This window comes from Ascaphus truei, chromosome 3 (genome assembly GCF_040206685.1).
Source record: "Ascaphus truei isolate aAscTru1 chromosome 3, aAscTru1.hap1, whole genome shotgun sequence".
Classification (NCBI taxonomy): Eukaryota; Metazoa; Chordata; class Amphibia; order Anura; family Ascaphidae; genus Ascaphus; species Ascaphus truei.
This window is the reverse complement of record NC_134485.1, coordinates 210,509,884-210,521,706: the sequence shown is the minus strand read 5'-3', so window position 1 is coordinate 210,521,706 and position 11,823 is coordinate 210,509,884. Positions and strand designations below refer to the sequence as shown.

Sequence of the window (11,823 nt, the reverse complement as noted above, 5' to 3'; positions counted from 1 at the left end):
TGTCTGAAACTACAGGCCAATCTATCTGCTCCCAATACTATACAAAGTCATGGGAAATGTGTTCACTCCCAATTAAGAGATTACTATACCAAGACAAATTTCCCTAGCCAATTCCAATCTGGCTTTTGCCCCAAACACTCCACGGTAACTACCCTGCTAAATGTTTGCAATGAAATCCAGTGTGGAATGGAACGGGGACAACTCACTGGTGCAATATTCCTAGATTTTGCAAAGGCTTTTGATAGTTGATCATGTTATCCTGCTTAACAAACTCCAGTGCTCTGGAATAGGGAAGCATGCTTTAAACTGGTTTAATTCCTACCTATCAGGTAGATCCCAACATGTGCCTATCTCAGGCTCTAACTCCAACTCCTTGGATATCACCTGTGGTGTCCCGCAAGGCTCTGTTCTGGGGCCCCTACTCATCTCAGTGTTCATTAATGATCTTCCCACAGCTTGTAAGGAAGCCTCAATACACATGTATGCAGTTGACACAATCCTATATGCACACAGCCCTAGCCACTCCGACCTTGAACACATACTTCAGTCTGACTTTTTGAGACTTGAAAATTGGATTTCCCTAAACAAACTGTTTTTAAACACTGACTAGACTGTAACAATGGTATTTGAGACCACGGCTAAATTTTTAAAGCTTCCAATTACTGAGCTCCAGATCAGAACCAACGCTAACACCACCCTAACCCCTGTCACTAGTTTTAAATTCTTGGGCATATGGGTTAACTCCCATTTAACATTCGGGATGCACATTGATACCTTGACATCAAAAACCTATGCAAAACTAGGTGTACTTTAAAGATACAAATCCTCCCTAAGGCTAAGGCCCCGGTCACGGCGCTCTAATGCGCGCCCGCGCTTTTGGCTGCGCGTTCCGGCGATTCCCCGGTCTGCAGCTCACTGCAGGAGCAGAGACCGGGGGGGGGGGCGTGGCGGAGGAGTGACGGGGGCGCGGCCATGACGTCACCCGGCAGGTTCGCCCTCATTGGCTGAACCGCCGGGGGGCGTGCCTAGCCGCTCGACGCGAGTTACTGCTCTCAATTCTATTGAGAGCAGGAGTAGCTCTCGCGCGAGCGCTGCGGCCCCCCCTCGCAGCGGGCCCGGCGCCATTGTGGGGAGGGCTCTCGTGAGCGCAGCGTCCGCCACAGCGGACGCTGTAGCAGGCAGCTGGGGCAAGGCCTAAGTCTGCTGGTCAGAAAGCGTATTGCATAGCAGATGCTAATGCCAATTATCGACTATGGGGACATAGTATACAGCTCGGCACCCCAACCCCACCTTAGCAAACTTGACGCCCTCTACAACTCAATATGCCATTTTGTTCTCCAATGCAACTACAACACACATCACTGTGAAATGCTCAAAGAACTAGATTGGTCCCTTCTGTTTCTCCCTAGCCCCCATGTTTCGCAGGTCAAAGAGGTCCGAAGTGATCCAGGAGAAGAAAGGGAACTATCCCTAAGAGGGTCAGCGGCAGATACGAAAGCAACGCATCACACAGAAGAGGGTCCACACCACTGCCCAGATGAGTAACGAATTAGTCCTCATTTCGCACAATGTTAAAGGCTTTAACAACCCCATTAAACGTAGGATCGCATTCCGAGATTACAACCGCAAAAAAGCAGATATTGTTTTCCTACAGGAAACGCATTTTTCCCAGCATAACCACCCAAAATGGGCACACATCCTACAAGCGGCAGCCAAAAGCTCCATCTGCTCAACATTAAAAGAGAACGCATATAAGGTCCTGATGCGCTGGTATCACACCCCACTGAAACTGTCTAAATTTGTCAGCGGATACTCCCCGCTTTGCCCAAAGCAGTGCGGGGAGGTAGCTGACTTACTACACATGCTGTGGTCCTGCCCAAAGGTGGTCCTGATTTGGGAAGACATTAGGGAATGGATACAAAGGATTCTCAATTTGGAGATCCTCCTGGACCCGTGGCTGTTCCTCTTGGGCAGGCGGATTCAGGGATTGCCAAAGTCGGCACACAAACTGGTTGTACATTTCGCAACCGCCACTAGGTGCGAGATCGCAGCAGTGTGGAAACAGCAAGATCTACCAGTAATCCCCAGAATTAGGAACAGAATTTGGCATGTCTGCCAGATGGAACAGTTGACGAGCTGGGTCAACAACACTGGCCTCAATTTCCTAAAAGTCTGGGCGCCGTGGATCGCCCAGACAGACATCCCCGGGCTGGACGCCAGCGCAATTTTGCATTAATAACTATAGATGCGTTCTCTGGTGACTGAGCAGGACTCACGACTACGTAGCTACGAGACAGATAGGACCCCTCCCAGCACCGAGAGATGCGAGAAAGAAACAACATAGGCGGAGACCAGCAAGCCACAACTAAAAAGGCAGACGCCTGCCGACCCTGGACCTTCCCGCAAAATCCCCCCCTCCCCCTGTGTGTATACCCGTTGTTGTCATGTTTTGGTCACGTCGGTCAGGTCTGTCCCGTCCTGTGAGTATATGTTGTATGTCCAGTGCTGACTACGAAAGAACACAACCCCAGGTCGCGAGGAGTGGGGTGGAAACGCTTATATGTGTATTATGATGTGAAACAATGGTCGGTGTTATAATGTTCAAATTGTATAACCTAATAAAAACTTTGAAGTTGAAAAAAAAAAAGAACTAGATTGGTCGTCACTTGAGTCTAGGCGCAAAGTTCACCTTTCTTGACTTGCCTTCATATATTTTCTGGGCAAGCTACCCGTCTACCTGAACAAGCTCCTCACCCCTACCACATGCAGCACTTATCCTCTGAGATCAGACTCCAAAAGACTGTTCATGGTCCCAAGGTTCAGCAAAGTATCCGGCCGCTCCTTCTTCTCTTACCGTGCACCCCAAAACTGGAACAACCTACCGGAGACTCTCACATCCACCACCAGTCTAAGTTATTTCAAAACTAAGGCTGTCTCACATTTTAATCTGGTCTGTAACTGTTACATAAGCCTATAATATATATTATCTGTAACTGGGCATGCTATGTCTTGTATATAATGTATATCCTGTTCACGTATGTAACTGTATTTGTAACAGTGTATTATTTGTCATCTTAACTCTATGCTCTGGACATTCTTGAAAACGAGAGGAAACTCTCAATGTATTACTTCCTGGTAAAACATTTATAAATAAATATTGGATCCGACGTCCCTCGTGCCAAATACAAACAACTGGAGGCCAATGCACGTGTCCATAGATCGCACGTACACACGAGTGCTGAGGCGGCCGATACGTGGCGAGACAAACTTGTTTAAATTTTCTAAGTGACAACCAGGTCACGTGCGCGGTTCAGCCAATGAAGGCGAACCGCTCACGTGACGTCACCCCGGCATGCCCTCGCAATGTCACTCATCGCGCAACCCTGCAGGCCACGGATCTCATCAAGTACAGGCGTGCGTGACGTCACGCACGAGGGCGCACCTACTATGGACGCGGCCTAAGACACCTGGAAGGGGAAATGGAATAAACACAGGCAGTGATGGGAGTGTAGTGACTAAAACAGTTTTTGTAACATTTTGGGGTCAAACGTTTTGGAAATTCAAAGATCTGACAATTTTCTTGCAAAGTACAGAGAGCTTTCCATCGATGAATAACACTATCACAAGAAGATTGTAGGGGATTGAGTTTGTGACAGACGCATCTACAGTATGTAGATTCTTTTCAGAGTATTGCATTGCATGCACCTCTGGCAGCAATTAGGTTGAATGGATATTGGTATGGCTGTAGTGTCCCCAAATCTACACATTGATGCACTTATTATTTGTGTGCTTGAAGTCCTTCCAGCTTCTGTCGTAATCGCTTATGTAGCGATCACATGTCCATGATCTGCCCCCTGATGTAGGGAAAAGAAAGAGAAAGTCCTCTTCTGATAACACTCTCAGTGTGAGCTGAGGACGCAATTTCTCCTAGAAACAAGCAAAACATCAGTGTTGTTGTGGCAACATTATTAAACCACCAGGGTGCCACTTAATATGACGTTGCCCCAACGTCACAGGACAGTCAAAGGGTTTACAACGTTATAACCAGTAATACGTTGCAGACTGCTCAGTTAGAAGAAAGTTTACAGTGCATTGTTTGATAACTGCGATACTTGTAAATACTGCAGTTATGCAGAGTTATACATAGCTGGGTATTGATAGGGGCTAAATGCATTAAAGGGGCTTCACTGCAACTACTGTGCCTTGATGCATGACACATTTTATTTAATTAATTTGAATGCTAGTAAAAACTTCAAATCATGTTAACCCCGTTCTTTCTGTTTGACTCAAGACCATGATCAGTGAAGATTACATCTCCACAGATATGAAAACATGTTTGGGGGAGGGGTTAGATGCAGGAATTGAAGCTAAAACAACTATGATCACATCAATAAACACTTCCCACTCTTAATAATTAGACTTTATTTCCCCTGAATATTTTTGCGTGGGATATCATTTTTATTCTGTCCTGAATTTTAGTGGTATGTAACAAAATATTGAAACTCTATTTGTGGTTTGGAATGACTGTTAATTAATATGCAGGGCATTTAGATATGTGTTCATGAGATAAACAAACCTGTGCTGAGGAGTATATCAAACATATCAATACATGTAATGTACAATACGTACATTTATTTATACAATCATACAATGATGACACAACTGTGGAGTATATGAATATATAGTATAATTGTACTTATAATGATAGATTATATAGTATAATTATAAGCACATTGCATGTTGTACATGGTAACAATACATTATTACACTTTGGGCAACACTTTCTACAAATGTTGGCTGTAAATGATATCCTTACAACGTTATCAAAAATAGATGTATTGTTCTTTGGCACAAGCCAATAATACATTTTGAGTTTCAAAGTCATGCAGGACTGTACATCAGGATGGTGTTTGCAGCAGTCTATTCTGTACAGCAGGAGGGCTAGAAACTACAACTCCCGGCATGCATTGGGTGATACCGCCCCCAGTCTCGCCACGTGGGGAGGTATTTAAATACCGCTGCTGGGCGGGGCTGGCGGAGGAAGGTGCAGATCTGTGAAGATGGAGGCTGCAATGAGACGTCGCACTCTGTATAAGGGAACTACCCCTCCATGGAAGGAGACTTACAGGAAGGTGCATGATCCTGGGTGGGACGGGATTTTTTTTATTACGGGGAGACTGCTGTATTTACTTCCCCCTCTTCTGCTGGAGTGAAGCAGGGAATGTGGTTACAAGGTGTCTCGTTTAAACACATAAAAAGGCGCACAGCATCGAGAAACTAGTTTGTACGTGATCAAGTGCATTGTTTTGTCATTCTTTAATATACTGCTGAGACTATGCACTCTGAGAGTTTATCATCATCTTTACAAAGTCCTTCAGGGCAGTTACTATAGTTAAACCAGGTATTAAATGTCGCTACTGATAAGACTTTCATTTTGATGGATTCTGCTTGACACCATTGCTAAGTCTGGTATGTAAGTGTATTGGTTCCAGCTTCAATAGGAAAGCAGCTAATTACTATTTTGTGCAAGGCATGATTATCAGCAGGGATATGTCACTCACTGTAGTGCACGCATCACCACAGTAAAGAGATTGATTCTGGTTGTCTTAGTGGGATCATTTTGGAGAACCATGTTTTATGGACTAATTTTTCACAAGACAAATATGCCAAATCTTAAATATGTCACTGCCAATTTTGCTAAACAGAGACATTTATGAATATTTGGTCTAGTTTTCTGATTTGAGCCTGGTTTGTTCCCATTGACCTTATAAATTGACAAATGCATGATTTGTTACTCAGTTTAGCTTGTATTTTTGTAAACTTTTTTTTGTGTGTGAGGAGCTGTGAATAAATTTCTACAGGGCTGCGTTGTTGATGTGTGTGTTTTTGCTTGTTGTCTCAGCGATGTGTTGACCGTTTAAAGAGTAGCCGCTCGAAGCTCCTGGAAAAATTCCGGCAGGTGGGTGAGGGTCTGCACGATGGAACTGGTGGATCTTTCCTGGTTCAGGAGGTGATGGAGGAAGAATGGAGGGTCATGCAGTCTGGCCACACAGGCCTTCCATCCCTCTGGAAAAAAGAGGCCTCCCAGGTAATGGCTTCAATTTCTCAGTGTATTGAAGCATATTCACGTTTGTTCTGGCTTATAGAACAACATAACTAAAACAATGAATGGCTTGTACAGTATGTACCGTACAGTTAATGGCAATTGACAGCAGAATGGGGTGTAATACTTTGCATCAGAGCTTGGTGAATCCTGGCCTCGATGGCTTGAGGCATGTGGAAAGCAAATCCAGCTTCATCTGTCTCTGTAAAGGGTTAACTCCCTCTTTTTTGGAGGGGTATCATTTTATTTATGTAGTGCCAGAAGTGTAAGCAATGCTCGACAAAATTACAATGCAGGGATAATAAAGTACAAACAGTGTGGATAAGTGGCTAGTAAGCGACCTAATGTCTGACATTTTGCAGTACCCTGATGAGCTGGCAGTCCTGGAAGAAATCAAACTGGAATTGATATTAGAAGGTAATACCAGCTTTCTTGCATATAGTCTTGGCATGTGACCACCTGCAGAATGCAAGAATTGAATCTTCACTATGTACTTCTAAACCAGATGCGGGCCCCAAAACCTTTAGGCCCATGTTTACAAAGGTCCTATTCAAGTAGATGCCTTGCAGCATCAGAAGCTCCCTTTCGGCCTAGTCATTTGAAAGGGCAGGAAGGTGTCTTCTGGAATTGCACAGATTAGAAATATGGGCATTACCTCGCAGGTAGTGAGGAGAGCTCTGCATGCTTAAAATGGCTTTCTTTTCTTACAGAACACGCCATGATAAATGAAATTGAAAACATCCACCAGTTTGAGGAAGAATGTTTAAACTCTGTAGTTGGACTGAATGCTGGAAACCAGCTTGTTTGCCCTGTGTGTAATCGGTATGCACTTTTCATACTATATTTATTTCTGGCTGCTTGCTTCACTTTTATGAAGACTAAATGTTTATTTCTTGCTAGATATTGGTGAAGTTGTAGTTTGCATTTTTTTTGAAGATTTGCACATCTGACTTGTCCTTCCTTTACAGGAATAACCTTACTGTAACAAACTGCTTCATTGTATGCCAGTGTGGAGTATACATCAACACAAGGGTAAGTACTTGTTAAAGGTGCAGCCTTTATAAAACATATATATATTTTTTATATTATTATTATTTTTATTTTTTTTCCAACCTCCATTGATTCTTACACAGGCTGGGGGAAAATGCTGAATCTAATGTGCCATGCTGCAAGTTTATATAATGCCTCCAAGGTACTGTAGACCTTCATTTAACATGCAAGAAAGAGGCAGAAATAAGAGCAGCTAAACCATACAGATTCCGAGGGTCTACCTTGATGTGGTTGTTGGTTTGACATGTTTTGGCCAAAAAGTGGTGAGGGAAATGGCAATTTTACACAGCTAATCTATACTACTTTTGTCTTGCAGTCCCAAGGGATGACCATAGAGAAGCTGCAATCCCTATTAGAAACTAATCTAACATCACATGGGTACTACTGTCCTTGGCATCCAGTGTTTTCAGTTGCCATTGGGGTGGAGAGAGAAGCCAGTCTCTTCATGAGCTGCCATGTAAGTATCATTTTGTGTTTCTGAACACCAATAACACAGCTATTTTGTAGCTGTCCCACAATTGATACTTGGGATGATTGCATTTTGGGAACATATTGAATTGGGCCTTGCATCTGTAATTTAGTCACTCAACACCAGGCTCGCAAGTACTGCCATTATCATTCTCTATTTTCCACTAATCTGTGCAGGCTTTTCAAAGTAGTGTGGAAATATAATCACAATTGTGTATTAATTCCACCACATGGTAAGGTATTGAGTGACTGTATACTTGCTAGCACTTCCTGTAGTAGAGGGGCTTACAGTCTGCTAAGACCTGACATGATGCATAGATTTACTCTACCCTTAGGCTGCGCTTATAGTGCCGGCGACAGCGACGCGACTGCTTGGTTGCGATCACTGGCAGTAATCTCAATTTGATTTGTCCAGCGTCCGCAGCATGCTGTCACGTTGCCAGCACTATAAGCATAGCCTTATTCACAGACACTTGTATAAATCTGTCCTGGCTCCAGTGTGTTGTGCAACTCGCAGCTATTGTGTTCTGAAAAGATCGCACACTAACTACATTCCTTTTTTATTTTAAGGCGTGTGATGCAATGGCTGTAATAGTGTAGCACGAGACTGAAGAGGACACCGAACACCTCCAAGCAAAAACATTTGTTGCCCTGCAGATGAGGCTCCTGCTATTTTATTGTTTCTATAGATTGCATTTTTATGTAAATAGTTTTTTTTTTAATATTTAAATCTTTAAATAAAGCTGATAACTTAGTTTTTGTTAATGTGGCTGACTGCTGCAGACACTTTTTTTTGTTTTTAAATAAACCACTCTTCCCTTTAACATAACTGAAGCAAAGAGCTAGTTGGTAAAGCAGCTGATAGAAAAGTACAGTTCATCAGCTATATTTGTATAATTGTTGTTCACTAGTGCTGTTTTAGAACAGTGTTTTTTTCAACTAGGGTTCCTAGGAACCATTGAGTTTCCGGGGCCTCTCCACAATCTTCAGGTCATTCGAAAATTGTATCAAATACAGACGTTAAAATGCATCTGATCTCAGACATGCTATTAGAGAGGACAGAAGAACCAGGAGAGCGATGGTTCTTCTGTGCTCATGATTTCTTGAACCTTGAAACAGTCCGTCTAAGGGTTTGAGTGTGTTTTTATATTGCACATGTTTAGTTATATTTAATCACTTTGCACTTGTATATTTATACACTTACTTGATAATTTAATTGTTTATTTATCAAGTATTATTTGTATGCACTAGTTTAAGTATTAGAGCGCCATCTACTGTTTGTTATGCTATTAGAGAGGGTTGGGTTCTGTAAAATATAATTATATTGTCCATTAACCCAAAAAGTTGGAAACCATGGTCTTGCACAAAATATTAATTGGAAATGTAGTTTGTTAAACTAAAGTGTTCTTTTTGGTAAGTAGTACTGCTGGCTTGCCTACTCTGGCAGCGGTGCACACTCCCCCTGCTCACGCCTTACCTTGTCATGTGACATCACATTGCCACAGCAATGTGCCGCTGGCGTCAAGGGACCTTTTTTTATAGAGGGCTCCCTGACATTTTAAATACTTTTGGAAAGAGTGTGGGGCCTCTGTAAGCAATGTGCTTATCTTCCTCCCCTCAGAAAATCTCATGCCCATTAGTACTGTGGAACACTTATGTGGTGTGAGGGGGTTCACTCTGGCAATAGTAGCTGCTTGGTATAGCACAAATGTAGAGGTAATAGCTTGAATAAAGTCTACCAAGCTGCACTGGAGTCATTATCAAGTCAAGATACCATTCATATCACTTATTTTACAAGTGAGTATTAAAGAAACATTCTGTTTTCTTCCCTTTCTCTCTGCCCCCACAAGCAGCCTATTTTGATCTGGTTCAATCCGGCCAATTCAGTTAAACAGCAATTCTACTTGTTGCCAAGTAGAACAAAGAAAAACCAGTCAAACAAATATATAAGGGAATCAACAAGTGCACTGTAAAAAATGCACTTAAAAAAGAAGGGTTAACTCAGAAGACTCCATGATGGGGGATACCGAGCAGAGCACCCCGCCTAACGCCCACTGGGAGGCAAACTCCGAAACCGTCCCAGCGGACTCGGCGTACGTGAACTCTGCCCGAATATGGGAGTGCACCAGTGCCCGGAACACTGCCACGATCCCCCACAAGCAGCAGTAGGTCACCACATCTGAACTGTCTTTGGGGACCCCCTACTCACTCAGATATTGGTATCACCTTTAGCTCAGTCTCCAATACTGGTTTTGAAGGTTCCTCATCAAGCAGGCCAATAGGAAGACACACAGAATGGTATTCTGGCTGCCTATTGGCCTGCATAACCTTTCAAACAACCATATTGCTTGCCCAGCGGGGCTGCTATTGGCAGCACCTTCAGAGGTGTGTATCTTGGGGAGCAGACAGTCCTCAACTGAAATGACTGTGGTTCTGCCATAGAGATCCCCTGCTCCCCACAAAGGGTAACAATAAAAACCAGATGGCAATGCTGTTGGAGTGATATAGTAAACACAGGATTTCACAGGTCTTATAGATTGTTTCAAATACATCCTTTTACATTAGCAAGTATTGCATCAGTCATTATTTGTAAGATTGTTTTTTCTAGAGTTAGCTGGCTGGGAACATTCGTCATGCCTGTGTGTATGAATGAATTTAAGCAAAAACCAGGATGACCACATTGAGGTTACATCTGAACTGTACAATGCAAGAGGCAGGTGGGGAAAAATACCTGTAGTAGCAAGCAAATGCATGTTCTGGGATGGGCAGAAAGTAGCATATGTAGGAATGGCTTATCCACATCTTCAGATGGAGAATTAACCAGGTATTATTGGGAGCTGTATAGTTGGACTCCAGGACTCAATCTAATTATATGTATATATCCAACACAAGCTTGCGTGACTGGCTGATTTCAAGTGCTGGTTGTATTAAGTGTGTAGCTTAAAACTAGGTGTTTAAACAAGGTATAGTATATTGAAATACTGTTTATTGGTGGTTCTTATAAACTTCATAGTTGCTACAATGAGCAGGATTGAAACTGCCACTCAATGCACATCTTGCCACGTGCATTTGGAGCAGCTGTTCCAAGGAGCATACCACTGTGAGACGTGAGCGGGTGGTCTCTTTAGAGTCAGAGTTTGCTGGTCTGAAGAGGAAACTTGCAATATAGAGGGACATTGACAATCTTGAAAGGGGTTTAGAGCTCACTGAGCAGGCCCTTGCTTTGACCAGTGGTGCGGTTAGTGAGGAGCAGGTAGGTAGCTGGGTGACAGAAGGGGAAGCGGTGGCAATAGGGAGAGGCATGCCAGTTCTATGCTGACCCATCCCAATAGATTTGCCATGTTGGGTGAAGATATTGGGAGTGTCAAGGCAGCAATGGCAAGGCTGGGGAGACTGATTCCCCCCTTACAGAGGGGACTCAGGATGCTCAGATAAAAAAAAAGATTGTGGTGGTGGTAGGGGACTTAATTATTAGGAAGGTAGATAGGGCAATCTGTTGCTGTGACCGCATGAACCGAACAGTTTTTTGCTGCTCGGGTTTGGCACGTGGATCGGATAGAGATTGTTGGGAGGGTCTTGGTGCATGTTTGCACCAATGACAAAGATGGAGGGTCCTAAAAAAATGATTTATGGGATCTAGGCTAAAAGCTTAAGGCAAGGACCTCCAAGGTTGTATTTTCTGAAATACTGCCAGTGCCATGCGCTACCGCAGGGAGACAGTCGGAGATCAGGGAGGTTAATGCATGGCTAAGAAAGTGGTGTAGGATGGAGGGTTTGGGGTTTTTAGAGCACTGGGACTCCTTTTCTGAGAAGTGCCATCTTTATTCTAGGGACTGATTGCACCTCAATGAAGAGGGATCCTCTGTGCTAGGGGGGAGAATGCTAAAAAGGTTGGAAGAGATTTTAAACTAGGATGGAGGGGAATGAAACAGATAACAAACTGAATAGATGAGGAAACAAGGGGTTATGGAGATAGAATGGGTCAAGTGCGAGTTTGACAAGCAGCGAGACACCCATAGTAATTACAGATACTAGAAAACTTCTCAAGACTAAACCAAGTTGGAGCAGATAAGATAATCGTACAGGCTGAAAAAAACCCTTAAATGCATGCTTGCTAATGCAAGAAGCCTGACAGATAAAATGGGGGAGCTTGAATTAATAGTTACGAGGGAGCCGTATATCATAGGCATTACTGAAAAATG

At 43.4% G+C, this 11,823-nt stretch overlaps 1 protein-coding gene across 1 annotated transcript; it reads left to right on the top strand.

The window, feature by feature from the left end:
- Positions 1-5,029: 5,029 nt before the first annotated feature.
- Positions 5,030-8,375, top strand: RPAIN (RPA interacting protein). Its single transcript, XM_075590006.1, has 7 exons — positions 5,030-5,132; positions 5,903-6,088; positions 6,466-6,520; positions 6,814-6,925; positions 7,072-7,135; positions 7,470-7,610; positions 8,192-8,375. Exons 1-7 carry the CDS (start codon positions 5,061-5,063, stop codon positions 8,219-8,221), a joined length of 660 nt encoding a protein of 219 aa, XP_075446121.1. The 5' UTR covers positions 5,030-5,060; the 3' UTR covers positions 8,222-8,375.
- Positions 8,376-11,823: the final 3,448 nt, after the last annotated feature.